The 27797-nt window shown below is 37.5% G+C and overlaps 1 protein-coding gene across 3 annotated transcripts in view; it reads left to right on the top strand.

Annotated features, from left to right (window-relative positions):
* The first annotated feature begins 245 nt into the window (after positions 1-245).
* fax (failed axon connections) overlaps positions 246-27797 on the top strand; it is a 30096-nt gene continuing 2544 nt past the window's right edge. The window contains exons 1-3 of one of the 3 annotated variants that reach the window (XM_068355633.1): positions 246-694; positions 13556-13758; positions 27457-27589. In XM_068355633.1, the coding sequence (XP_068211734.1) occupies positions 362-694; positions 13556-13758; positions 27457-27589 (669 nt within the window). In that variant the 5' untranslated portion in view covers positions 246-361. Of the gene's footprint in view, positions 695-13555; positions 13759-26344; positions 26478-26795; positions 26929-27456; positions 27590-27797 lie in introns of all 3 variants that reach the window. The other 2 variants (XM_068355641.1, XM_068355638.1) reach the window with 2 other exon arrangements.

The following is a 27797-nucleotide window of genomic DNA, read 5'->3' as shown; positions in this document are numbered from 1 at the left end:
AAGCCAGGGTTGCCAGTTTGGCCTTTTTTCCGGCCCAAAAAAACTCATATTTGACCTTTTGTATTTAAATAGGTTGCCCTTTAGTAATATGAAAAAAGCCGAGCCTTAAATACTATATTTTTGACCTTTTTCTATTAATGGGTTGGCCTTTTAAAGATGCCGTTGATTAAAAATTGACCTATTCTCATTTAGAAAACCTGGCAACTCTATTGGAAGCTGGGTGGTGGTGGTGGTGGGGCGTGGTTGAAGCGGCCAGTTGTGTGACAGGAGCGGTCGCGTTAGCATCGTCGCTTGTATAAGTTTTACCCGTTTGTAACTTGTACTTTACGTTTTTGTCTTGGGGTTTTATAATTCGTTAATCATGACGACAGAAACTGAAACTAAACCTACTGAGCAGACCGAGGAGAAGAAGGAAGAAGTGAAAGAGGAGGTAAAGAAAGAAGAGGCGGAAAACACCGAGGAAAAGGCTGACGACAAAGCGGAAAAGGCCGATAAAGAGAAGAAAGAAGACGAGAAAAAGGACGCTAAACCGAAGAAAGAACCAGCTCCGCCTAAACCAGCGGTTCACAAGCAAGATTTCGAGAAGGAAGTGGTTTATTTATATCAGTTTACCAGGACACCGGTTCTGCCTTCACTCTCGCCTTATTGTTTAAAGGTTGAGACTTGGCTAAGACTCGCTGGTATTAAATATGAGGTGAGTAGGATAAATCGGGTGTTATTTCTCATTGTAGGATAAATCGAGTGTTATTTCTCATTACATTTAATTTCTGTAGGTTATTATAGTGAAAATAGCTTTGTTTTTGTTATGGAAAGCTTTTAAATGTCGATTGTTGGTGGACCGTGGGGTTGGGCCCTCCCATCGCCTGTGGTGGAAATGGACCGTAGAGCGACAAGCTTCGCTTGATCGTATAACGAACAGTGATGAGATTTTAGATGAATTCTAAAGTTAATGACAGAATGTATAGAATTCATTTTTATGTATAGAATTCATTATTAACTACTAGATAATGTTATATGGATTAAACAGTTAAGGTCTATTAATTACAGTCGTCAGGTATGGAACAAGTTTCCACCGAGTTAATAATTGTAAATACGATATAATCACAAGAAAGGAATGTTATCTTCTCTTATTTAGTTATATTTTCGAATATAGGGCGAAAGTGCTGTTCAGTTATCCCCCCACCTTACCAGTGTTGAACGAGCGTGGAATTTGCTTTGTGTGAATGCACTCATTTCTGCGCATGTCATACTGTCGGGCTCGGGAGCACACCCGGTAATTTCGGAAAACCTGTTTACTGTTGGAACTTGGTTGGATCGTTAGGATTTGATGTTTTGCCTCGTTGTTGTTAATTTGGAAATATAAATTTGCTATAAGACACGGCCTCTGTTACTTGAAAAGTAGCCCACGGGTTCCATATTGAAACATTCATAGGTTTGGGCAGTTTGAACTTGATGGTAGACACGGTAAATCGTTGATTTTTTTATTTTTAGCTTTTTCTATCTATGTTGGGTGTTTCGAATTTAGTTTGCAGGTATTTTATGGGTAGAAGGGAGTTCAGCCAATCTTTTCGGAAGGTGACAAATCAAACCATTGTTCTCTAGTCTTGGGTACTGCCATACACTGTAAATCGTTGGATTTTTGGTTTTCAGCTTTTTCTATCTATGCTGGGTGTTTCGAATATAGTTTTCAGGTATTTTATGGCTAGAAGGCACTCCAGCCATGGTATGCATCTTTCTTCTGAGGGTGAACAAATCAAAACCATTGTTCTCTAGTCTAGGGTACTGCCATAGCCTCTGTACCATGGTTATCCACCGTCTTGGGTTTGAGTTCTCTTGCTTGAGGGAACGCATGGCAAACTTTAATATTATTTCTCTTCCTCTTGTTAAAGTATTTGTATATATAGGAGACATTTTGTTCTTAAAATATTTTGTCCTTTTTTCCTTTCCTCACTGGACTATTTTCCCTGCTGGAGGCCCTTAGCTTATAGCGTTTTGCTATTCTAATTAGGGTTGTAGCTTAGCAATTAATAGTATCAATATAACTTAAGTAAAGAATAGGCTCCTATATTAGTTTCCATGTGTGTGGAATGCTGTTGTAGGATTTCAAGGTTGATAAAGCAGAAATATTGCGAGAACTGTTTGAGTTGTGGTCTCGTAATTTTATGACCAAGGAATGGGTTACCTTACCTTGTTCAGTATGTTTGTTTAAGCGAAAATTCATATTTTTGCCAACCGAATGTCTTGAAATTGGTAATAGCTTATATATCATTATGCCACAATAGTTTTATTAACCGTGGAGTATGGAATGTCTTGTATTCCTCTTTCTCGTCTAGCAGTGCAAAGTTTGTTGCACTTAGCATTATTACCAAGTGGGTAATAAATTTCTATTGGCCAGTTGGCTTACATTTAACTTGGATATTCTGGAGTAGTTTGTGTTCTAAATATTCAACCTTTCATTATTTTTAGTCAAACTACCATCACGTTAATATGGCAGTGTGTAGGTTAGAATAGGAGGCACATTTGGGACACTTAAAACATATTTTTATCCTTATCAATTTACCGTTTTCTCGAACTGTCCCCATGTATATCCTGTTCATATTTTATCCTTATCAATTTATCGTTTTCTCGAACTTTCCCCATGTATATCCTGTTCATATTTTACTTGAATTCTTCCCATTTTTACCGTTCATGGTTGCTTTCTCCATTGGGACGTTTCTCTTATTAATTCCCCAACTCAGCCTACACGCCTTGGGCATTTTTCAGTTTATCTGAAAGCTTGGTTTTGGGATTTAACTTTCTTGCTCTTGAAATAGACCCGTGAAAGGTACCGAAACCTCTCATTTATGTTTGGCGTGTCCTCGTCCCCTCCCCCTTTTTTATAAGCTTCTGTTTCGCTTGTTGCTAAGATTAAACATCCTAAAGTTTATCATCTAAGTTGGAATACTTTATTTGAATAGGCATGTTTCAAAGTTAAATGCAAAGTTTTATTCTAATTATTTCTGAAATCTAGCCACCTGGAATTGAGTTTTGGCGTTTTATTGGAAGCTAAACTGCGTACCGATCATACGAAGATTTTTTTTTAAGTAACTTGACCTTAAGTCGTAAGTTGGCTTCTCTCCTGTTTATAGGCCTATAACTGATGTTAGGGTAAAGGGCATATGGGGGAAAGGAGGGAGCCGATGAAGGATGGCTGGCAACACTGAGTGCTTTGTCCCTCTGAGGTTCCCCCTTGGATTATCTCACACGGCTGGGACTGGTTGTTATTTGTGTATTTTTAGGAAATGTGAAATTCTTTTCTTACACCAAGGAGCTTTATAAGTGAAACATTATTTCACCTAAATTTAGAAAACATCAAATTTGCTATTAGAAGCTACTTCGGTGGTTAGGGACAATTAATAATCTTACCTTTGCTCTAGAAAACCTGATTTGCTACTGTGAAAATTCTTTTCGCTAGTCTAGAAGGATTTGGTTTGCCATTAAACTCTTAATTTATAAGCAGTTGCTTCATCGGGAGTACAGTGTCTGTCTTAACACTCTTGTCCTTTTAAACCTTGCCAAACTTGCCGTTTGTTACATTCGATGTTAAATATTTGTCCATAAATTTTCTTGTTTTCGGCTCATGTAATTTTAAAAGCTGGTATGCAATGTCCAGTAAAATTGCATTTAGTATTAGATTGCTCAAAGGGACAGTGGAGATTTTTTGTAAGCTGTCCTTTAATTTAGGGGGAATTGCACTTGAGTTTTGCTCAATCAACAGTGGTTTCTTCTACATTGAAGCTCCGGCCATGTGCCTCAGCGGTTCCTCCTCCCTCGCTCTTTTCCGTTACCCGCCCCCATCTTCTCAGTCGCTAATTCTACCGTCTCTACACCTCATTTTTCCTCCCGCCATGTTGTTTAGCGAAACCCTCCTTACACCCCCCCCCCATCCCCCCCACCCCCCCGCTAGATTCTCGTGATGGGTAAACCGGAAGTTCCGGTGGGACGCCCAGCTGAACCTGTCATTTGCTCACGTTTGCTGACTTTGCTGTTGGTTACTGGGAGTCCGGTTGCCGTACTTTGGTTAGCGAAAGACTTTCTTCTCCCTCACTTCTATATCTTGTGCTTTTGACATGTCTTGGTTTTCGTAATTTGCGTTTTTTGTATCTTAGGTCACGGATGACTTAAACTTTGTTACAGGATCTCTTTTAAAAATTTTATTATGGCTATTTCTCAACTTTTAAGTTTCGAATTGCCTTGTTCTGCTAATTGGATGATTAGTTTATAATTAGTTTACGTATGAGATGTTATTATTATTACTACTACTACTGTTTGCTTATAAGCTACAACCCTAGCTGGAAAAGCAAAAATGCTCTAGGCCCTAGGGCCCAACAGGGAAAATAGCCCAGTAAGGAAAGGAAACCTTTTCTCTTGCTACTACTTGCTAAGGTACGACCCTAGTTTGAAAAGATGCTATAAGCCTAAGGGCTCAACGGGGGTAATAGCCCGGTGAGGAAAGTAAATGAGGATACTACTAAGAAGTATTTAACCATTACCATAGTACTATTACTTGCTGAGCTACATCCTTAGTTTGTAAAGCAAGATGCTTTAAGCCCCAAGGCTCCAACAAGAGAAAATAGGCCAGTGAGGAAAGGAAAAGGATTACCATTACTTGCTGAGCTACAACCTTATTTTGAAAAGAATGATGCTTTAAGCCCTAAGGCTCCAACGGAGAAAATAGCCCAGTAAGGAAAGGAAACAGGAGAACTAATTAACAATTGCAAAATATTTCCATTAAATTCGTCAGAAAGGCGAGACAATAACTTAACCTTAGTGGTGATGAGTGACAGAAATGCTCTAGCATTTTCCTAAACCGGAAATGAATAGGCATGTATGGAGAGCCCAAGGCTGTTATAGAAGGGAAGTGAGTCAACCCTTGATGCGTGAAGAGCAACAAAGCTATCAGCTGTTAGTTCCACTTATTTCCCGAGTAAGCACAGGTCCCCCCCCCCCCTTTTTTTTTTCTATTTCCTGTTGAAAGCTGCTCTCATTATGCTGAGACATGGTGACATGGAACTGGGTGTGTCAAGATTTTGAATTTAAGCACCCGATCTAAGCTTATTTTGAGTTTCGTATGTAGTTTATCCACTTGGTTTTTTTGAGTAGTAGTAATTTCTTTTCAGTTTAGGTTTTTGAGTTTTATTTCTTTTAAATTTTGGTTTTTGAGTTTTATTTCTTTTCAATTTTGATTTTGAGTTTTATTTTTTTCAATTTGGGTTTTTGAGTTGTAGGAATTTCTTTTCAATACTGGTTTTTTGAGTTGTAGGAATTTCTTTTCAATTTTGGTTTTTGAGTTGTAGGAATTTCTTTAATTTTTGTTTTTGAGTTGTAGGAATTTCTTTTCAATTTTGGTTTTTGAGTTGTAGGAATTTCTTTAATTTTTGTTTTTGAGTTGTAGGAATTTCTTTTCAATTTTGGTTTTTGAGTTGTAGGAATTTCTTTAATTTTTGTTTTTGAGTTGTAGGAATTTCTTTTCAATTTTGGTTTTTGAGTTGTAGGAATTTCTTTACAATTTTGGTTTTTGAGTTGTAGGTATTTCTCTTTAATTTATTTGTTTCTTTTAGTATCTGTAACCTCATCATCCTTATGAGCTAAGGATATGGGATTTGTGGGAGCCTTTCCCTATTTGCCCTCCTTGGTCCTAGCTTCGGTGGAAAGGGGCCTTGGGCACTGATTATATGTATATATGGTCAGTCTCTTATTGTCGTACTCGATAGGGCAATGTCACTGTCCCTTGCCTCGGCCATTCATGGGTGGCCTTTAAACTCCAGCAATGATGTAATTATATATATTTATTTAGATATATGAATAGTTTTATAGTTACGCTTATGACCTGCATGGGTTTAAAGTCCAGGCTCGAGAGCGTTTTCATCCTGTCATTGAACTCTCCGGAGAGGGCTTTGGAATTTGTGGCTACGGCTGTGTACGGCGATGCAAAGCCTTCGTGTGTCCTGATTAGGTTCATGCAGGAATTTACTTTATTCATTAATGTAGTTTAATAACCCTGTTCTTTGAATGTTCAATTCCACGCAGTAATTATTATAATTACAAGCCAAGTTATAACATTGTTTGGAAAAGCAAAATGCAATAATCCCAAGGGCTCCAATAGGGAAAATAGCCCAGTGAGGAAAGGAAACTAGGAAATAAAAAAAAATTAAGTGAAGTAATAATCTATCAAAATAAAATATATTAAGAACAGGAACAACATCAAATTGTATATTTCATATATAAACTATAGAAAAAGAGAAGATAGAGCAGCGTGTCTGAGTGTACCCTCAAGCAAGAGAACTCTAACCCAAGACAGTGGAAGGCTATGGCATTACCCAAGACTAGAGAACAATGGTTTGATTTTGGCGTGACCTCCAAGTAGTTTCCATAAGTTTATGGCCTTGTTAATTTCGAATGAGTTGGGTTTATTCTTTTCTTGGAGTGTTGGTGCAGTGATAGTTTGTTTATAGGAAGCATCTCTCTCTATCTCTCTCTCTATCTATCTATCTCTCTCTCTCTCTCTCTCTAGATGTGTTTAATAAGCTCGATAAATACCTAAGATGCATCCCAGACCATCCAAGACTGGAAGATGCATTAGCAACTCTCTGGTGGATATACGAGGTGCCTCATACTGAGGGACCTGGGGAACCCAAACAAAAAATAAAGCAATTGTGTGATCCTTCAAAGGTCCCCCAGTTACTAGGGGGGGGGGGAATTCTATTTCTAGTGTTCATTTCTGTCTGTTAACTACGTTAGTTTGCCTTGATCATAATTTGTGACCAACGCAAGCGACAACTTCGATTATAAAGGTCATTTAGATGAAATATATTTACTTGGTGGGAGAACATTCAGCTGCAGTAGAAACTGTGATTTTAGTAATGGTGTTCCTTGTGATTTTAGTAATGGTGTTCCTTGTGCTTAGTAAAAAGAAATTAATTATCTTTCTCATTTAATTGTCATTAAGAAAATATTGCAATTCTTGAGTATGTGGCAAGTGTTATCTTGAACTGTTGAAAGTTTTAACATAATTTTAGGAGTTTGGTTGTACCATATTTTTTGGGGGGGAAGGGAAGGGCGATTTTACACTTCAACAAGGTCGCTGCTAAGCATTAGCCTGTGAATTTTTGCTTACCGTGGGAAGTCAATGTGCTCTCTCTTAACTATTATCGTATAATTTTCGTGTAATGTTTCCTCTCTAGTTTTTTTCCCCTGGAAAGGTGTATTTTCTACATTGCTAATGGCGAGTATCTTTTGATTGCTTCCAGTGTTGCTATGCTATAAGATTAAAGTAGTAAATTTTTTGTTTCCTGGACACTACCCTGTAACACTTTTGATTTACCAAACAACTATTAAAATGCTGTTATTGTGTAGATATTTTTTATTTTTAGTAAGATCTTGAAGCGGTGATGTGTAAGATGCACTTTTCCCAACTCAGACTTTTTTTCCTATACATACCGGTATGCCAAGTGGCGTTATCATCACGTGGATAAATTGGCTCTCTATAATTGGTTTAATTAATCTTGGAGATCTTTAAATTGATAGTGCTTGCTTACATACTGTACGTTTGACAGGTCTTGAGATTTTTTATTTACATGGATTTTGTTCCCCAATCACTATTTTAGATTATAGGTTCTGGAAGCAAATACAATTTTGGGATTTTGAACAGTGATAAGTGGGTGTTTAACCCAAAGTTGAATTGAAGGCGTTATTAGTTAGGACTTGTATCATATCCTTCCCTGTGGGAACTACCATCTCGTCAGTACATTGATTTTGGCACAGGAGGTTGTATTGATAAATTATACAGTCTGTCCGATCTTCTTTTTTTTTTTTTTTTTTTTTTTTTTTTTTTTTTTTTTTTTTTTGGAGGGGATGTTGGTACAGTGTTTTTAAGGGTGCGAGAGGATAGTAAAGATGGTGTAGGAAGCCTCTTCCTTAAAATCAATCCATTTTTCTCAATTTTGGGTAGTGTCCTAATCTATCTACCATATGCTTTCACTGTCTTGGGGTTAGTTCTCTCGAGTGCTATTGAGGCACACCTTTTTGTTCTCTCGAGTGCTATTGGGGCACACCCTTTTCTTTTAGTTTCATCTGTTAATTTTTTAACTGGTGTCGGTAGGAATTATATAGCATCCTGCTTTCAACTAGGGTTGTAGCTTGTAATATGAATTATTTATGCGGTAAAATGTTCCTTAAACTGTTGCCTTTTAGTATAGTCTTCAACAGAGGTATCGTAGTTGTAATTTTGTTAGAAATGTTGATTTATATTAAAGCCTTTTATTCTTAGGTCTTCCTAGGACTAATGGCAAATTTTAACTTGTGATTATTTTATGTAGCTAATACGTCACGAGTGGCATTTAACTCTTGGTGGGGACGTTGTACTGGTTTATATCTTTGTGACCTTTTCGAGAAACACGATATGTTTTCATCCAGTTGCTATCTTGGATTACCTATTTTCATTTACACGATTTAGAGTACGAAAGGAACGGGTTTAGGATAACATGAAAATTTTTGCCAGTGAGGTTTTATACCTCGGGCTATATAAATGTAAATTTTTGTGGGTACTACTACTACTACTACTACTACTACTAGCCAAGCTACAACCCTAGTTGGAAAAGCAAGATGCTTAGTTGGAAAAGCAATATGCTATAAGCCCAAGGGCTGCAATAGGGAAAAACTTCCACTCCTGTGTTTTACCTGCTAAAGTTCTTTAGTAAGTTAGGGAGTTAGTCCAAGTTAAATGACAAGTAGAAGAGTCTGCTATCTTTATATCTAGTGACCACAACTGTTTTATGCAGTTTTAAAATTGTGTAATCTTAAAGGGGGTCAAGACAGACAGCATATGGCTTAGTTTTCTACCTCACCTCCTCGGAGAGTCCTCAGTCAGGTGGCATAAGACGCGTTCCATCCATATGGTCCCTTGTTCCAGACAACTAGAAGAGCTCGCTACTGTTATTCTAGCTCTGCGTATCACTGTAGAAAAAAGAGAGTAAGCATTTGCACTATGTCCTTATAGATCAAGGCTCATATAGTCAGTTTGTTTACTGTTTTAAGGTTGGTAAAGGTAAAGGTTGCCTGGCTCTTGTTTCAGACAACGATGGAGAGAAGAGCTCTACCTTTAATGTCGCTTGTTATTGTAGCTCTTGCGTATCGCTGTAGAAGAGTTGAGCATTTGCAGTATGTTTGTCCTTATACACCAAGGCTCTGGTCAAAATATTTACTGTTTTAAGGTTGGTAAAGATTGCCTGGCTCTTGTTTCAGACAACGATGAAGAGAAGAGCTCTACCTTTAATGTCGCTTGTTATTGTAGCTCTGCGTATCGCTGTAGAAAAAAGAGAGTAATCATTTGCAGTATGTTTGTCCTTACATACCAAGGCTCTAGTCAAAATATTTACTGGTTTAAGGTTGGTAAGGTGAGCTCTACCTTTTAAGTAATCTCGCTTGTTAGTGTAGCTCTGCGTATCGCTGTAGAATAAGCTTTTGCAGTATGTTTGTCCTTATACACCAAGGCTCTAGTCAAAATATTTACTGTTTTAAGGTTGGTAAAGGTAAAGGTTGCCTGGCTCTTGTTTCAGACAACTAGAAGAGCTCTCTACTGTTATTCTAGCTCTGCGTATCACTGTAGAAAAAAAGAATAAGCCTTTGCACTGTTTGTCCTTATACACCAAGGCTCTGGTCAAAATATTTTACTGGTTTAAGGTTGGTAAAGGTAAAGGTTGCCTGGATGTTTTCAATTTTTATATAGGGCTGAGGAAAGTGAGATATGTTGTATTGGGTCACGCTCCATCTCGTGTGCACGTGCGTATATTGATCCAGGCGTGTTTGTCCCTCCCTGTGTGCCTCTGTGCTGCTGCTCCTCCCATCCAACTTGCCTCCCCTCTTCTTCCCTCAGTACTTCATAACTACATTATTTTACTCCGTTATTTAGGTCTCATTTTATTCGATCGTCACTGCTTTCTTGATTACAGTATATGCTGTTGTACGACATTGCATTTTCATATTGGAGTATTAAAAAGGTGTCGTCATTTTATTCGATGGTCACTGCTTCCTTTGTCTGTTGGTATGTGCTGTTAAACTACTTAACATTTTTTTAATTGTTATAAAGTTTTCGTACTGAGTTATTTTCCCTTGGTTGTTAAGGTGTTCGTCTTACTGTTAAGGTGTTCATCTTACTATTAAGCTGTTCATCTTACTATTAAGCTGTTCATCTTACTATTAAGCTGTTCATCTTACTATTAAGCTGTTCGTCTTATTATTAAGCTGTTCATCTTACTGTTAATTTAGTTTTTTTTTGGAGTGGGGAGGCATTTGGTATTGGATAAGACCTGATGTGTTGTAAGACTTTCCATTTTATTAATGGACTATCATCAAGTTGCCATGTGAAGTTATTTTCCTTTAGTTATTATTATTAAGTTGTTCATCTTACTGTTCATTCGATTTTTTTTGTTGGGGCCATTTGATAATGGACAAGACTTCCTGCTGCCCCTTTCAGTGTTCTCACTCTCTTAATTCTCCTGGTAGTTTCTCCCCTCTGCTTCGCTGAGGGTTGGGGGTGGACCTTGATAGAGGGGGGTCGGGTGGTATGGGGGAGGTGGGAGGAGAGAGGGTCTTTCACAGACTCCTGGTTGCACGTCTGCGCCTGGATGCTGCCGCCCTTACTACCTCAACCCGAGCGTACTTTACCGATTTGCTTCTTTGTCCATCTGTTATTGACAGTTCATTCTGCTTAGTAATGATTATAGATGCACAAGCTTGGTTTATAACCTCCATAATCTAGTTTCTTTTGTAGTTTCTAGTAGGTGTTAAGGAGAGACATTGCATTCTCTAACAAAAGGGACAATGTGCGTATGTTTCCAAAAATTATTACTTGTTTTGGGTTTAAATCCCACCCTCCTCTGAAGTAGAGTGAACTACTTCTCGGGCGGGTCCATATCAATCATCTAACGAAACATTTTCATTATAACTTATACAATTCTTTGATTGTAGCATCTTCCAACTCATATGATCTTGTGAAAAGTAATGTCTTTAGTTTCTTCTTAAATTCAACTGCTCCCTTTAGGTCCTTCATTTCAGTTGGCAGTTTATTATAATGTCTAGGCGCACAGTAGCTAAAAGCCCTTTCACCAAATTTACTATTTGTTCTTGGTTCAGATAGTCTGTTTGTCACTCGTGTGTCTTATGTTAACATTTGAAAATTACTTGTAGTTATCAGTCTTGCAATGGTAAAACTGTCCATTTCATTGGTTAAAACTGTGAATGGCATATTGAATAGGTTGACATGATTGCTTATAGCATCCTGCTTTTCCAACTATGGTTTAGCTTAGATAGTAATAATATATGTCAGATGACAGCTACTTTTAAGTTACCAATCTTTAGATATCTTTATTTTCCTGGTATTTATATGCAGTTTAATTTCCCCATTGCCTTTTCACCACTTGGCTATTTTAAATGTCAGAGACCTTGTGCTTGTAGCACCCTGCTTTTCTAAGAAACGCTGTAGCTTATCCAATGATACTAATGAGGTATTAAAAAATAATTTATGAATGATTAAAACGGTTACGGCAATGACCTTGAACATGCGTACACTGTATATTGGTGGTTGTTGGAAATTGTTAGTGTTATATTCATAGCATTACTGATTTACTTTTTTTTTTTTTTGGGGGGGGGGTTAAATCCAACCCTCCACTGAAGTCGAGTGAACTACTTCTCGGGCGGGTCCATATCAATCATCTAACGAAACATTTTCATTATAACTTATACGATTCTTTGATTGTAGCATCTTCCAAATCATATGATCTTGTGAAAAGTAATGTCTTTAGTTTCTTCTTAAATTCAACTTGCATTTAGTTTTTAATTTTTCTAATCTAGATTGATCCAATTTGAAATTGTTGAATTGAGGCAGTCCATTTAGTTTTCGAAAGAGAAGAATTCCTGTTCATCGTAAAAAAACTGTTTGCAAGTTTGAACTTCTGATTCAAACTATACTGTATAGTATTGAACCTCATTGTGGAGAAGGCCTGACTATGTTAACTGCAACTATTGGTTGGCAGGAATTCAGCTGTCAAATACATATAGAAAGACTTTTAAGTGAAAACACAATTTTTCGTATGTTGATGGCCATTTTGAATTAAACAGGTTGGTTTCTTCCTAAAAAAAATCTAATTCAGTACAAGCCGGTATCTCTGAACGGAACAAGATGTCTTAATTCAAGTCTTAAGTCTCTCTCTCTCTCTCTCTCTCTTTCTTTCTTTCTTTCTTTCCTTCCTTCTCTCTTTCTTTCCTTCTCTCTCTTTCTTTCTTTCCTTCTCTCTTTCTTTCTTTCCTTCTCTCTTTCTTTCTTTCCTTCTCTCTTTCCTTCTCTTTCCTTCTCTCTTTCCTTCTCTTTTTTTCCTTTTCTCTCTCTCTCTCTCTCTCTCTCTCTCTCTCTCTCTCTCTCTCTTTTTTTCCTTTTCTCTTTTTTCCTTTTCTCTCTCTCTCTCTCTCTCTCTCTTTTTTTTCCTTTTCTCTCTCTCTCTCTCTCTCTCTCTCTCTCTCTCTCTCTCTCTCTCTCTCTCTCTCTCTCTCTCTCACACGTGTGCTTCAACTCTTTATAAGAATCTTACTCCAGTAACCATATGCTATGGGTTCTACTGACTGCTTCTTAGGTTTCCTTAAAGGTTACTGAACGTGTCCTGTCTCAAAGATCTGGTTATTGGTGCATTGTTTTTTCTTGCAATTGCTTTTTAGAAAACTTCGATAGTCACGTATTAGCTAAGGAAACTTTCAAACGAAATATATCTTACAAAGTATTTAATTGGTTTGCAAATGTGCTCTCGTAAAGTAGTTAAGAGACAATTGGTAGTTTGTGGCAACCCTTGTACTGAACAGTAGTTACGGTTTTTTTTTCTCTCTCTCTCTCTCTCTCTCTCTCTCTCTCTCTCTCTCTCTTTTGACTATTCTCAAGACTAAATTGAAATGCAATTTCCATCTCTCTCTCTCTCTCTCTCTCTCTCTCTCTCTCTCTCTCTCTCTCTCTCTCTCTCACTTTTGACTTTTCTCAAGACTAAGTTGAAATGCAGTTTCCATCTCTCTCTCTCTCTCTCTCTCTCTCTCTCTCTCTCTCTCTCTCTCTCTCTCTCACTTTTGACTTTTCTGAAGACTAAATTGAAATAGTTTCCATTGTTTTTATATTTTAATTAGTATAAGTTAATTGGCAATGTGTACCTATTATGTTTTTATTAATCTCTCTCTCTCTCTCTCTCTCTCTCTCTCTCTCTCTCTCTCTCTCTCTCTCTCTCTCTCTCTCTCTCTCTCTCACTTTTGACTTTTCTCAACACTAAATTGAAATGCAGTATCCATCGTTTTTTATTATTATTAAATGCTAAGCTACAACCCTAGTTGGAAAAGCAGGATGCTATAAGCCCGGGGGCCCCAACAGGGAAAATAGCCCAGTGAGGAAAGGAAATAAGGAAAATTTAAATATTTTAATTAGTGTAAGTTAATTGGTAATGTTTACCTATAGTTTTTATTGAATATATTTTTCTATTCTCCACAGAATGTAGACCATAAGATGAAGTACAAGAGCAAGAAGGGTCAACTTCCCTTCGTCGAGGTCAACGGAGAAGAAATCGCAGACTCAGCCATTATTATTAAGGAGTTGGGTTCCCGCTACAACCAGGATCTGGACACAGGTCTCACCCCCGAACAGCGTAACGTAGCTCATGCTACTATTTCAATGATAGAAAATCACTTCGCTTGGTAAGTACTGTTCTTCGCTCTCATTCGTTGTTCTGCTTCCCGAGATGATGGATTTTTGATATTTGAACTTTTAATATTTTTATATTTTATTTTAATGTGTTAATAAATTTTTTCTGTTCCTAACACTAGGCACTTCACTATTTAGTGTTTTCATCACGTAGTAAATATTTTTCACTGCTAATTTATTAAAAGCCAGTTTTTATTGAAATAATCATAAGTTTTGCGTAATTGTTTAACTCTATATCGACGTTTTCTAAAATGTTTTTAGGAAGTATATAGACGTTTTCTAAAATGTTTTTAGGAAGTATATCAACGTTTTCTAAAATGTTTTTAGGAAGTATATCGAAGTTTTCTAATGTTTTTAGGAAGTATATCGACGTTTTCTAAAAATGTTTTTTAGGAAGTATATCGACGTTTTCTAAAATGTTTTTTTAGGAAGTATATCTACGTTTTCTAAAATGTTTTTTAAGGAAGTATATTTTTTTTAGCTATCGATCGTGGTTCGAGTGTGTGAATTCTGTTAGTTTTTGAACAAAGGTCAGGCGTTATAAACGTGGTTCTAGTCTGTGAATTCTGTTAGTTTTTGAACAAAGGTCAGGCGTTATAAACGTGCTTCTAGTATGGGAATTCTGTTAGTTTTTAAACAAAGGTCAGGCGTTAGAAACATGATATATTGCACGAATGGGTTTATAGCGTATGGCGTTAACCCCTTTAAATATTATTTTGACGGCGGGAGGGAGGGGGGGGGGGCATGATGGAGCATTGTGGGTGTTGCGAGAATTTTGCTCGTCGTCATGGAAACCGGCCCCCCCCCCCCTCCCCCACTCAAATCGTCCCTTTACGTGTTTGCTAAGAGTATGTTGTTCTGGAAGTAGTGTTTAGTCCACGTAATGTCCTTCATATAAAGAATGCATATTAAACAACCTTAGCTGGAAAAGCAGAAGGTTGTAAGCCCAAGTGATCGTACTGTTAAGTGATGAAAGAAAACCAGGAAATAAACTATTTGAGATGGAATGAATAAAGAGTCTTAGATCACTAATACCGTTAAAATATATACCATGTATGAGCTATGAAGACAGGCTCACGGCAGTCTGTTCAGAATTAATGGATACCATACTATTATTATTAGTAGCCAAGCTACAACCCTAGTTGGAAAAGCAAGATGCTATAAGCCCAAGGGCTCCAACAGGGAAAAATAGCCCAGTGAGGAAAGGGAATAATGAGAATAAATTAACGATATATCATTCTAAAAACCGTAACAGCTTCAAAACAGATATGTCCTATATAAACTATTAACAAGTCAAAAACAGATATGTCCTATATAAACTATAAAAAGACTCATGTCAGCCTGGTCAACATAAAAACATTTGCTCCAACTTTGAACTTTTCAATTTCTACTGATTCAACTACCCGATTAGGAAGATCATTCCACAACTTTGTAACAGCTGGAATAATGCCTCTAGAATACTGTGTAGTATTGAGCCTCATAATGGAGAAAGCCTGGCTATTAGAATTAACTGCCTGCTGCTTGTCTATTATTGAAGTAAAGTGAATTGTTTATCAGATTTGAAGTAACTCATTTAGGGGAACATTTTTTTATATATTAAATTTTAGTGATTTGTTTACCAAATTGAATTAGCAAGTTTTTCTTTATATTAAATTTTTGGAAACTTGGTAATAAAATCTTTTCTTGCCTTGAAATATAGGAAATATTTATTTTAATGTTACTGTACTTGAAATATTTTATTTTTCTTTATATTTCCTTTCTTCACTGGGCTATTTTTCCCTGTTGGGGCCCCTGGGCTTATAGCATCCTGCTTTTCCAACTTGGGTTGTGGCTTAGCATTTAATAATAATAATAATTCGTTGATTCTCATGTAGTTAGTATCTTTATTTCCTTTCTTCACTGGGCTATTTTCCCTGTTGGGGGCCCCTGGGCTTAAAGCATCCTGCTTTTCCAACTTGGGTTGTGGCTTAGCATTTAATAATGATAATAATAATAATAATAATGAGCATATTTACTTGACTCGAGTCATATCACTCGTGTAATAGCACTTCAAGTAACAGAGAGTTACTTGCTGGAGGCAGAAGTCAGGTTTTGTGCCTTTGGTAACTTGATTCTCACGTTGGTGTTGTTGTTGTTGGTGTGGATGGCGGGATCGTGGGGGGGGGGGGGGGGGGGGGGGGGGGGTTTAAGTCTCCAGACCCCCACAGTAAAGATAAAATGTCTACAACTAAGAATTCTCTTGTAATGAACGTGCTGTTGGTGGGCTTTGATTAGAAGTGTCTCCTTTTGTGATATGGTATCCTTAGTAACCCGCTAAATCTAATCCTGAATCTCTCTCTCTCTCTCTCTCTCTCTCTCTCTCTCTCTCTCTCTCAACGTTCCCTGACTTTGAAATTGTAAAGACATTTTGCTCTCTCTCTCTCTCTCTCTCTCTCTCTCGCTCTCTCTCGCTCGCTCTCTCTCGCTCTCTCTCGCTCGCTCTCTCTCGCTCTCTCTCGCTCGCTCTCGCTCGCTCTCTCTCGCTCGCTCTCTCGCTCGCTCTCTCTCGCTCTCTCTCTCTCTCTCTCTCTCACAACGTTCCCTGACTTTAAAATTGTAAAGACATTTTGCTATGCTATATACTTTTAATTTCGTAGCATCCTCTGTTGCAAAAATTAAGAGGTTAGTCTTAAAAAATGTAGGCAGTGGCAACTGTGTATATATTCACGACTATTTCGATTCACAGCTCCTTCCCTCCCCCCACTTTGTAATGAGAGGTGAAAAAAATCTTTAGTGGAGGTATAAGGTTCTTGTGGCTTGTATACTTCATAAGACAGCTTGAATTTGGTTGAGATTAGCTTATAGTTTTTAACACTGGTTTTAGCAGTATTTAAGCAAATCGTTTGTTCTTAAAGCTGTATGCGTAACAGGAGGATTGAAGTTTCGAAGACAAAAAAATCGAACCATAAGCACGAATGTCTTGTTTGCGTTGGTGAAGTAGGTAGCGGATGAACAAGGAAAGGGTTTGAGGAACTTCAACCAGACATTAGAAGTTATCAAAGATAGTAGTGTGGTGAATCTATGGTCAAAGACATTTAATATTTTTTTTTATTTGTCTTTTTAATGCTTACTGTGAATTTTTGAAACCAGCAACCCTGACTTGTCAATGTCAAGTGGGCTTTTTGAAAACCGAATAATTAGTTTTCTTACAGCAACCCTAACTTATTAAAATCTCAAGTGGGTTTTGAGAACCCGAATTATTGTTTCTTGAAGTTTTTCTTCTAGATATGGTAGGAGATAATCAACCTGTTCATTATTTCATACCCTGATGAAAAGTCCTTTTTTCCACTTCCACATGTAACCATTTACTATAGTCAATTTCTTTTAATGAGGCGCATTTGCACAGACTCGCAGCGGTGCCCTTTTAGCTCGGAAAAGTTTCCTGATCGCTGATTGGTTAGAATTATTAAATTCTAACCAATCAGCGATCAGGAAACTTTTCAGAGCTAAAAGGGCACCGCTGGTAGTCGGTGCAAATCTGCCTCGCAAAAAAAATTGACTATAGTAGTATTTTTTCTTTAGTTTGACAAACCTAATTTTAGTGAGGTAGTTCCGCAAGGTTACGCAATAAATTTTTGGGTGACGCCGGGAACCCAGGAACCGGGAGTAAGAGCTAAGATTTAGGGGGGAGGGTGTGTAATGTAGGTCAGGAGAGTAATTGCTGTGCCTGTAATAATGCTCGACTCGCTTCTTTACCTCTTGGAGAGACTCACGCTTTCCTTTTTTTTTCTCCCGTTATTTTTGTTAGAGCTGCTTCAGCTGTTCTGTCGGGTTAGCTTCAATATTGTCTTGACCTTTTTTTTATACTTTTTAGTAATGTCTGGAGATTGTTGACCTTTTTTATATTTTCTTGTATTGTCTGGAGATTATGTTGATCTTTTTTATACTTTTTAGTAGTAATGTCTGGAGAACATTTGACCTTTTATACTTTTTAGTAGTAATGTCTGGAGAACATTTGACCTTTTATACTTTTTAGTAGTAATGTCTGGAGATTAAATCTAGGCCTTTTTATATACTTTTTAGTAGTGTCTGGAGATTAAATCTAGGCCTTTTTATATACTTTTTATTAGTGTCTGGAGATTAAATCTAGGCCTTTTTATATACTTTTTAGTAGTGTCTGGAGATTAAATCTAGGCCTTTTTATATACTTTTTAGTAGTGTCTGGAGATTAAATCTAGGCCTTTTTATATACTTTTTAGTAGTGTCTGGAGATTATTTGACCTTTTTTATACGTTTTAGTAATGTCTGGAGATTGACCTTTTTTATACTTTTTAATAGTAATGTCTGCAAATTCTTAACCTTTTTTATACTTTTAGTTGTAGTGTCTGAAAATTCTTGGCCTTTTTATATACTTTTAGTGGTATCTGGAAATTAGTTTCATCGTTACAATCCTCTATAATTATTTGTCAAATGATGGTATTTTGCATTGCTTAAAATCTTGATAAGGACATTATGTATGTAACCTTATATCTATAACGCCATGCAATCAGCTTTACGACCGTGAAATAAATTATTGGTCATTTATTATTATTTATTATTATTATTATATGCTAAGCTACAACCCTAGTTGGAAAAGCAGGGTGCTATAAGCCCAGGGGCCCCAACAGGGAAAATAGCCCAGTGAGGAAAGGAAACAAGGGAAAATAAAATTTCAAAAGCAGTAACAACGTTCAAATAAATATTTCCTAAATAAACTAATAAAATACTTAAACAAAACAAGAGGAAGAGAAATTAGATAGAATAGTGTGCCCTATTGTACCCTCAAGCAAGAGAACTCTAACCCAAGACATTGGAAGACCATGGTACAGAGGCTATATTAAGAGCAAATCTTGGAATTTAGTTCTAAATACTGTTCGTATGTAAAAACAAGTGTGATACGTTAATCTGCCAACGAATACAAATTAGATATTTTCTTTGCTACTTATAGTAAGAAATAAAGTTCAATCTATAATATACATGAAGGAAGTTGAAAACAAAAATTTCGAAAGCTATGATAAGTGTTAAACTTGCAGCTGTTACTGGAACTTCATTTATAACGTTGGAACTTTGTGTGTGTGTGTATATATATATGTATATATATATGTATATATATATATATATATATATATATATATATATATATATATATATATATATATATATATATATATTGATTCCATGTACAAAACGATTAAATTAAACTTTATATCACATGGTACAGATGGGTATTCACGCAGGAATTTCGTATTTTTTCTTAGTTTCCCTTCCTCACAGGGTTATTTTCCCTGTTGGGGCATTTGGACTTACAGCCTCCTGCTTTTCAAACTCGGGTTGTAACTTGGCAATTAATGATAATAATGGTGTTAGGTGGTATCATAAGGGTTTAACTAGCAATTGAGTAGTGTATGCGTTGTATACAGGGAATTTTTGTTGTTTTCCATGCATCGAAATGCTTCTATAAAAATCATTACTTTCAATTTATTGTTGAATATTTACATAGTTATGGTTTAGCAACTTCTAACAAAGGGATGGCTGTTTTTTAAATACACCAAATTAACTTTACAAAGGACTTATTGATCAGATTTCTGAACGTTTATAGCATTGTTTTGGAAAGTATAACGCAGCCAATATAGCGTTTGGAGCCACTGTACGAGTTCACGGAGTGATATGGTAGCGGTAATTCTGAAGGGTGTTTGTGGGGTGGCAGGGTTTTTTTTGTGGGCGCTAGTGTGGAATGTACTGGGCCAGGCCGCCCTCTGTTGGAGGGAAGGAGTCCAACTTTTGGGTCGGGTATGAGGGAGAGAGGACAAAAGGGTCTTGTGGGGAGGGAGGGGGGGATATGAACGCTGTTTTAAGGGATGATTTTTATTGGAAGAGAAATGGGCTTTAGAAGTATGGACGGCTGTGAGTTAAATAGCCGTGGGTGACGAGTGGTGGTGGTGCGTTTGGAATAGTTGATGGCCCAAATGCTGTGTTTTATGATGAACGACCAAGCGTGTTGGGTGACTTCCAATGTATGCATGAGTCTGCAAAGGTTGTATATCTATAAAAAACAAAACCTTGTCTTATCTTAGTGATTTGTTTGATTTTGTCTAAAGTTCTAGGAGAGAAGTATTTTGGCTTACTGGAGGAATCAATTTTCTGAATTTTGTCTAAAGTTCTAGGAGAGAAGTATTTTGGCTTACTGGAGGAATCTAATTTGTCAAGTTTGATATAGAGAATTCTTCAGATGGATGGATAGTATATTAACATTTTAAGAAATGAAAACTGCTGAGCGAGCATAATTTGAAAAGTTAGTTCAGCTAAAGAAAGGAAACAACTGCTGTGTCTTTGTAGGGGGCAAGTAAGGGAAGGGAGGTGTGGTTGAGGGGGAAAGGGAGGGATTTGTCATGTGCGTGAGCAAGTGAATCCCTCTACGATTACTCAGTCGGTTCACATCTGAACTCCAACTGTCTGTATAACTATTGACGGTAGAGCTTCGTTGGGGTATGGATGGGTTGCATTTTGGCACTAAGGCTACCCGGTCTCCCCTTGACCTTCACGCGACATGGAATTCTGTGTATCTAAAGCAGTTTTAACTAAATGTTGATATACAAATATTGCTGCCTAGCCTCTGTTACAAAAATATGTGGAGGTCTGTGAATCCGGTGTTGTCAACAATTTTATTTCTGGCAGAATTATTTCATATATACATTGTTTTGTTACTTTAAATTCATCAGTATAAGTGGATATTTCAGTCCTGATAAGGATTACTAATGGATGTTGACATCCTAGACTTATGCAAAAAATAATTTTTTCATTGCACTCTTAGGTGTTAATAGAAAGATGTTTGTCGTTCAAATTTCATTATCGCCCAATTTGGTTTAACAATAATTTTATCATTATTTCTTGTTAAGCTTACAACCATTTTATCATTATTACATGCTAAGCTACAACCCTAGTTGGAAAAGCAGGATGCTATAACCCCAAGGGTGCCAACAAGTGAAATAGCCCAATGTGAAAAGGAAAGATATAAGATAAGTTTAGAAATATTAAACTATATCTATCATATATAAACCAGAAAAAAAATGTGCTCGATTGTACTAAAGTGCTAATAATGCACACGTCATAATTACTAAAGTCTGCCGTTGATGAGGTTATGAACTTTGGTCTCCTTCCTGGGAGTGTAGGAAACGTAACAGGTGTCTTTGATTAATTATTTGTCATGTGGAGTGCAGGACACTACTGCCACCAGCTTGCTTCTGCCTTCCAAACCCCCCCGCCCCCCACTTCCTAAGTGATCCCTCACGGCCACTTCAATTTGATGCGGGTTTGAGCACGGCTGGGTGCTAGGAATCAACCTTCCCAGTTTTACAATTGTTGTAGGCCTCTATGATTGTGAACCAGGCATGTATATTTTTACACAAGTTGTGTAATGATGTTCCTAATCGGGTAGTTGAATCGGTAGAACTTCTAAAGTTTAAACTTGCAATGTTTTATTTGAACAGGCTAACATAATGTTTTATAGTTTATACGTGAAATGTGTTTTAATTGTTCATTACTTCTACTGTATAGTTTATTTTATTTCCGTTCCTCATTGGGATATTTTCCCTGTTGGAGCCCTTGGGCTTATAGCATCTTGCTTTCCCAGCTAGATTTGTAGCTTAGCTAGTAATAATAATAATAATAATAATAATAATAATAATCAGCTTTGGCTGTGAAGAACATTTTTGTACCCTTGACAAGTTTTTTTTTAGAAATTAGAAAAGTATTTGTTAAAAATGTAAGAGCATGTAATTGAACTTTACAATTTTATATTATTTTCTCTAATATTCGAGACAAATTAATTATATTCTTCAATTCGTTCAGTACCACTAATCTTAAATCCTATTTTGTCACTAACTGTGGCTGATATACTGTTTTCTACTTTCATTACTACTACTACTACTTGCTAAGCTACAACCCTAGTTGGAAAAAGCAGGATGCTATAAGCCCAGAGGCCCCAACAGGGGAAAATAGCCAAGTGAGGAAAGGAAAAAAAGCCACAAAAATATTTTATTGACAGCAGCATTATAAAAAATATTTCTACAAACTAAAAACTTAATTTTACCAACTTTTAATGTTAAACTGTTAAGTATTGAATTGAAAAGTGTGACACTTCTAAGGGATATTGAATCTATATTGATCACCTTTATTAAAATCTTGTTGCTCACCGAAATCCACCCATGGCCGTTCCTAGTCACCCGGCTACCCCCCCCCCCCCCTTGGAGTTACTCCCCCCCCTCTTCTACCTCCCACGTTTCCATCTACCCCAGAAATCCAAACCATCTCCCATCTCCCCTTCCCGCCAACATGTGTTGTTGACAGTGTTGTTTTTGTTCCTTTGTAAGGCTTGGAACTAAAATATTTGAGTGTTAAATCTATATTTTAAAAACTAGTCATTTATCATAGTTTTGAATTTATTGAAGCGGTAGATGCAAATATACTCTATGCAGGAATGCGCTATTATTTATCAAAGAATTTAACTGGGTAGGACGTTTTCCCTATCCACAAATTTAAATTTAACTGGGTAGGGCCTTTCCGTGTCCACAAATTTAAGAATTTAACTGGGTAGGACATTTTCTCTATCCAAAAATTCAAGAATTTAACTGATTAGGACCTTTCCCTATCCACAAAATTCGTTAGGCCCATAAGCGAAAGTGAAGTTAGTCACAACATACATCTGTTTTTACTGTAAGTGTGGGTAATTGAGAGCATACTGTTTTGTAAGGTGAATTTCATATAACTAAGATAGGACCAAAGTTCTGCCTGGAAATTACTATATCCAGGGAATCTCTTTCAACATTAAATAAACGTTCTTTCACAGCAAAACTCTTTGAGTTTAAACCAAGATGTTTGGCATTTTAGCTTGTATAAATGAAACCGCGTCCCACTCTTGTAAATTTTTAATTTTATTATGTGCTGTCATTTTTATTCTTGGCAATGACTAGCTTGAAGTACAACAAAGTAGTACCCGATATCTTCTTGTCTGTCCGTTAATGTAACTAGGCTGAGTGAGGAGAAGAGGACGACGAGAATGTGGTGCTGGTGTTGGAATATGAGTATTGTGGTCTGTGATGATCGTAAGCTGTGGCTAGATGGACGGGGGAGAGGAATTTTTCTCGGAGGGTATTGCGTTAGTCTCTAGATAATTTCTTATCTTACATTTAATATATATCTTTAAATTTTCGTCAAAGTGGATATATATCTCCTGTGATAAGGATTACTTATGGAATACAGCCTACTTATTGTTTCACGTACAGTAATTTCGGTTTGGCTCTTAAAAGGAGAAAAGAGAAGTCTAGTTAAACGTGCTTTTAGCTTTGTAACTGGGTATTCTAGGTTTACAATACATTAGTTTTGGCTCTTAATGGAGAAAAGAGTATAGGAAATCATGCTTTTAGCTTTAACTGGGTATTCTAGGTTTACAATAAATTAGTTTTGGCTCTTAATGGAGAAAAGAGAAGTCTAGTAATACTTCTTTTAGCTTTGAAACTGTATTCTAGGTTTACAATTAGTTTTGGCTCTTAAAAAGGAGAAAAGAGAAGTCTAGTTAAACATGCTTTTAGCTTTGTAACGGGGTATTCTAAGTTTACAATAAATTAGTTTTGGCTCTTAATGGAGAAAAGAGAAGTCTAGTTAAACATGCTTTTAGCTTTGTAACTGGGTATTCTAAGTTTAGTCAATTAGTTTTTGACATAATGGAGAAAAGAGAAGTCTAGTTAAACATGCTTTTAGCTTTGTAACTGGGTATTCTAGGTTTACAATAAACTAGTTTGGACTCTTAATGGAGAAAAGAGATCTTTCTAACTGGGTATTCTAAATTTACAATAAATTAGTTTTGGCTCTTAATGGAGAAGAGAGCTTTGTAACTGGGTGTTCTAAGTTTACAATAAACTAGTTTTGACTTAATGGAGAAAAGAGAAGACTAGTTAAACATGCTTTTAGCCTCGTATTTGTGGGTATTCTAAGTTTCTTGATCGCGAGAGAACTTTTAAGAATTCTCGAACGAATTTCCTCGGGGGTAGGTAGCGCATCCCTCGTATTGGGTTACCGACACAGCAGACCGACGCGCTCACTGCTGTTAGACGCCTTATAACCCCCCCCCACCCCACCCCCCCCTTTTCTGTACCCCTCTGAGCTCCTGTACTGTGTTCATGCTATCTGTTATGTTGGGACTTTGAGCAGTTTTGTTTGCATGCCCAGTTTCCCGAGAAACAAGAATGCGAAAAACTGAAGTTTTCTAAAGTTCCGTAAATGTTTATGTGGATCTTTCTGTTCCCATATGAACAGCGCTTGAATTTCCCTATTCCCCCACCTCCCATTTCTCGGTCACAATCCCTTCTGAGTCCCCCTTTTTTTTTTAAACCACTTTGAACTCTAATCACCGAGACAGTAAGGGTTACATTTGTCAAAGTGTATACCCAGAGAATTACAGGGTGTACATAGGGCGTATCCTGAGCGCGCAGTGTTCCTTGTTGCCTGAGGCATTGGTCGAAAAACCCGAGCATTTTTGTTCATAAGTCCATCTGGCCTGGTGAGGTGCGTTGATGTTTGGGGTTTTATTCTTCTTTCCGAGCCTCTGTAATGGTTTTGTCCTGTAAATTAAAAGCTGTATCGTCCATTCCGTCAAACGTTATAGATGAGAAGACTGCGGGGGAGTAAGATTGCTTTGGTATGGGAAGCTGGAGGGAAAAAAAATGACAGACGCATGAATTGGCAACACAAGCGGAGAGAGAGAGAGAGAGAGAGAGAGAGAGAGAGAGAGAGAGAGAGAGAGAGAGAGAGAGAGAGAGAGAGAGAGATTTGGAGTGGTGGGGATAGATTGAGGGTCAGAGGAAATGACAATAAGTGGTGTTAATGAAGAAAATAGTCCTCTTCGTAGATTTAATTTGTTCGTGAATAGGTTTGATTGGTTTTAAACGTAATTTGTAATATGAAGGATTGGTAGAAAACCAAATTAACCTTAATTAGCATCTTCCATAATAGATGGAATCTCTCTCTCTCTCTCTCTCTCTCTCTCTCTCTCTCTCTCTCTGAGGCGTTACTTGTCCACTGCAGATCAAATGGAAGTATCTAAATGTGACTCAGAAATGATATGAAAGCTCCAAGTTGAAGTGTTAAATAAATATAAAATGCGTAAATATCAGTTCCCAAGAACTGTGATGATGGTTGAGGGAGGAACGCGCTGGCGTACAGCAACCAGCTCCTCCTCCTCCTCCTCCTCCTCCTCCTCCTCCTCCTCCTCCTCCACCAGCACCTCCACCAGCAGCAGCTCACCAGTATTGATTGTTGGTATATGAATGCACCGGGCGAAGTAGAGACTCCGAGTTACGATCAAAATGCATCGTTGAAAGTAAACAGAGTTTTTAATGTATATTATAAACTTCCTATAACTATAAATCACAAATTGCCCTTTCTAATGAAATTTATTAAGAATTTTAAAACCATTTATCCAACTTCGAAGGAAGTTTCCTGTTAACTTGTTGAACCACCTGTGGCCTGTTGCACCACCTGCCAACCCTTCACTTGGATCGTGTATCCATTCTGGAGTTGGGGTCTCGTAAGGGAAGGTGTCAGTCTGTGGGGTATATTTTGTCTTTATATATATAAAGACGATAATGTTTAGCTATTTGTTGGTATCAGGTAGAATGTTGAAATATCAGTTAAAATAAACCTCCGTCCAAAATGATCTGATGGTCATGAAATAATGAATTGATGGTATAGCCTGATATATAATATATAAAATATATGGAAGTACTTTGATGGGATTTATTTGTATAGTAATGAAGTGGGAGGGAAGGCACAGACAGACAGACAGACAGACAGAGAGAGAGAGAGAGAGAGAGAGAGAGAGAGAGAGAGAGAGAGAGAGAGAGAGGGTGTAGTTGGGTTGCTGCTATTGATCCTGTCTGGCCACAGTCTGGCAGAGCTACAACCCCCTCCCCCTGGCTGTTGGAGTGGGGGGGGGGGGACACCTAGGTAGGGTTAGGGAAGCCGAGGATGCTGCCTGCTCCACCACGCCCACTGTGCCACCTCTCCTCATCCAATGGCTAACCTCTGGATAGATATGTTAGGTCTGTAAAGATATTCAGACAAATATTAAGATCTGTAGATATTGATAAATGTTATGCAAGGGAAATTCTTCATTTTAATCAGACTTAGTAACTTAGTACACATGGAATCTTCCTTAGCACGAAGATAACTTAATATATGGTAGGGTCACATAAGTCAAATTTAAAGATAATGTGTATTTTAGAAATTCTATATGGTTTTGGCTACCACTGAACTACTACTTAGAGATCATAAACTTAAGAATGGGTCCAGTGGGGGACAAACCTGTAAAGCAATTCTGCATATACGCATTCTTTCAATTTCCCTTATGTGGACTACCATATATTAGTAACTTAGTATATTATGTTTCAGTTGAGCTTCTAGTGCATGGTTATAGCTTATTTTTATATATATAAACTGAGTGCCTATGTGGTTGTGGCCTTTTAACCCAGGTTTTGGCATGGAACCCTACTTTTTTAACATTTTCAGGGTGGTGAAGTCTACAATGTGCAACAACCCAGATTTATGTATTCAAGGATATAATTTGGATTTGAAGCAGGTGATCCAGCGAGCTTTACCTGCAGTGATTCTTAACTTCCTCTTTAAACGTAAATTAAAAGCGGTGGGTGTTGCAAAAAAAAACAGGCATTTTGACTCGACTGGTGCAGTGACCCCTTTGGGAAAATTTCCTCCATACTGATTATTAAAATGTTTTGTAACTTTTCTAACTCGATCAGCACGTCTTCATAATGGGAATTTTAACACTGGCTTTTGCTCTTTTGACTAATATTTGTAGGAGATTTGCATGAACTAAATTTAATCTGTACTCTTGTATTTTCAACCTATACTAATGTAACCACGGTATATAGGTATACTAATAACAGTTGAATTGCATCTTTAGTCTTCATGGTACATAGGTAATTGGGTATTTTTCACAAAGGGTTGTGAAATGGTGGCGGTGCCGATGCCCGGGTGAATGGGTAAGGGCAGCCAAGCTCAATCTCCAGCAAGCACTCAACACACGTATCCCAAATGCTGTCCTCAACTTTGCCTTCAAGCTGCGTTTTCGTCAGGTCAGCGCACATCAGAAGTGGTCAACACTCAACTTTAAAAGGCTATAGTAATTGCACAATTGCTAGGGTTTCAGAAAACCTCAATTGTGTATTACTGTATTCTTAATGTGTTTAATTTTTATTTTGTTTCCTTTAACCTGTAGCTTAGCACTAACTTGCTTAGTAACCAGTTACTACTGCTTTTTTTTTCTCTGCTGCTGCTGCTGTTGCTGCTGCTGCTGTTGTTCCTGTCACTGCTGTTCATATCACTTCCACCATTAGTGTCCTTGTACAGGCAGCCAACCTGCAGGAAATCCCTCGTGGCGTTTCTCGCACATTTCATGGCCAGTCACTTGTGGACAAAGTTTCCCTGTTGACGTAACGGCTTGCAAATCTTGGGCTTTTATTAGTAAAGAAGTAAATGTAGAAAACTAGTAACTAAAGTGTCCAAGTACTTGCAGCTGTTCCATGTTTTTAGCAAATAGTTTTCACTTGGCAATAACAGCCATGACCAAACCAGCATGTTGCATGGGTGTCTTTTTCTTGTAGGGTGGTTAAGTCCTGGCGCACAAAGAACCCCGCTGGCATGCTGGGCGCCTACAAGATGGACTTGCAGCAGATAACTGAAAAGAAGTGGCCAAAGCCAGTCCTTGAATTCATCTTCAAGCTGAAGTTCCGGAGGGTAAGCTTCAGCCTGTCTGCCTTGCTGCCCTCCCATGCTCCCCCCCCCCCCCCAGTGTTTTTTTGCCTGCTTTTGCTTCCTCCACTTAGTGTTACTGCCCAGTCTGTGTTTAAATTTTATATCTATGGTAGTATAAGAATAGTTTTGAGAATGTTTATATTTGTTCTTATACTGTGTAAATTTTAGATTAACAACATTGCTCAGTATT

Source organism: Palaemon carinicauda, chromosome 2, assembly GCF_036898095.1.
Source record: "Palaemon carinicauda isolate YSFRI2023 chromosome 2, ASM3689809v2, whole genome shotgun sequence".
Lineage (NCBI taxonomy): Eukaryota > Metazoa > Arthropoda > Malacostraca > Decapoda > Palaemonidae > Palaemon > Palaemon carinicauda.
This window is presented reverse-complemented; position numbering and strand designations above follow the sequence as displayed.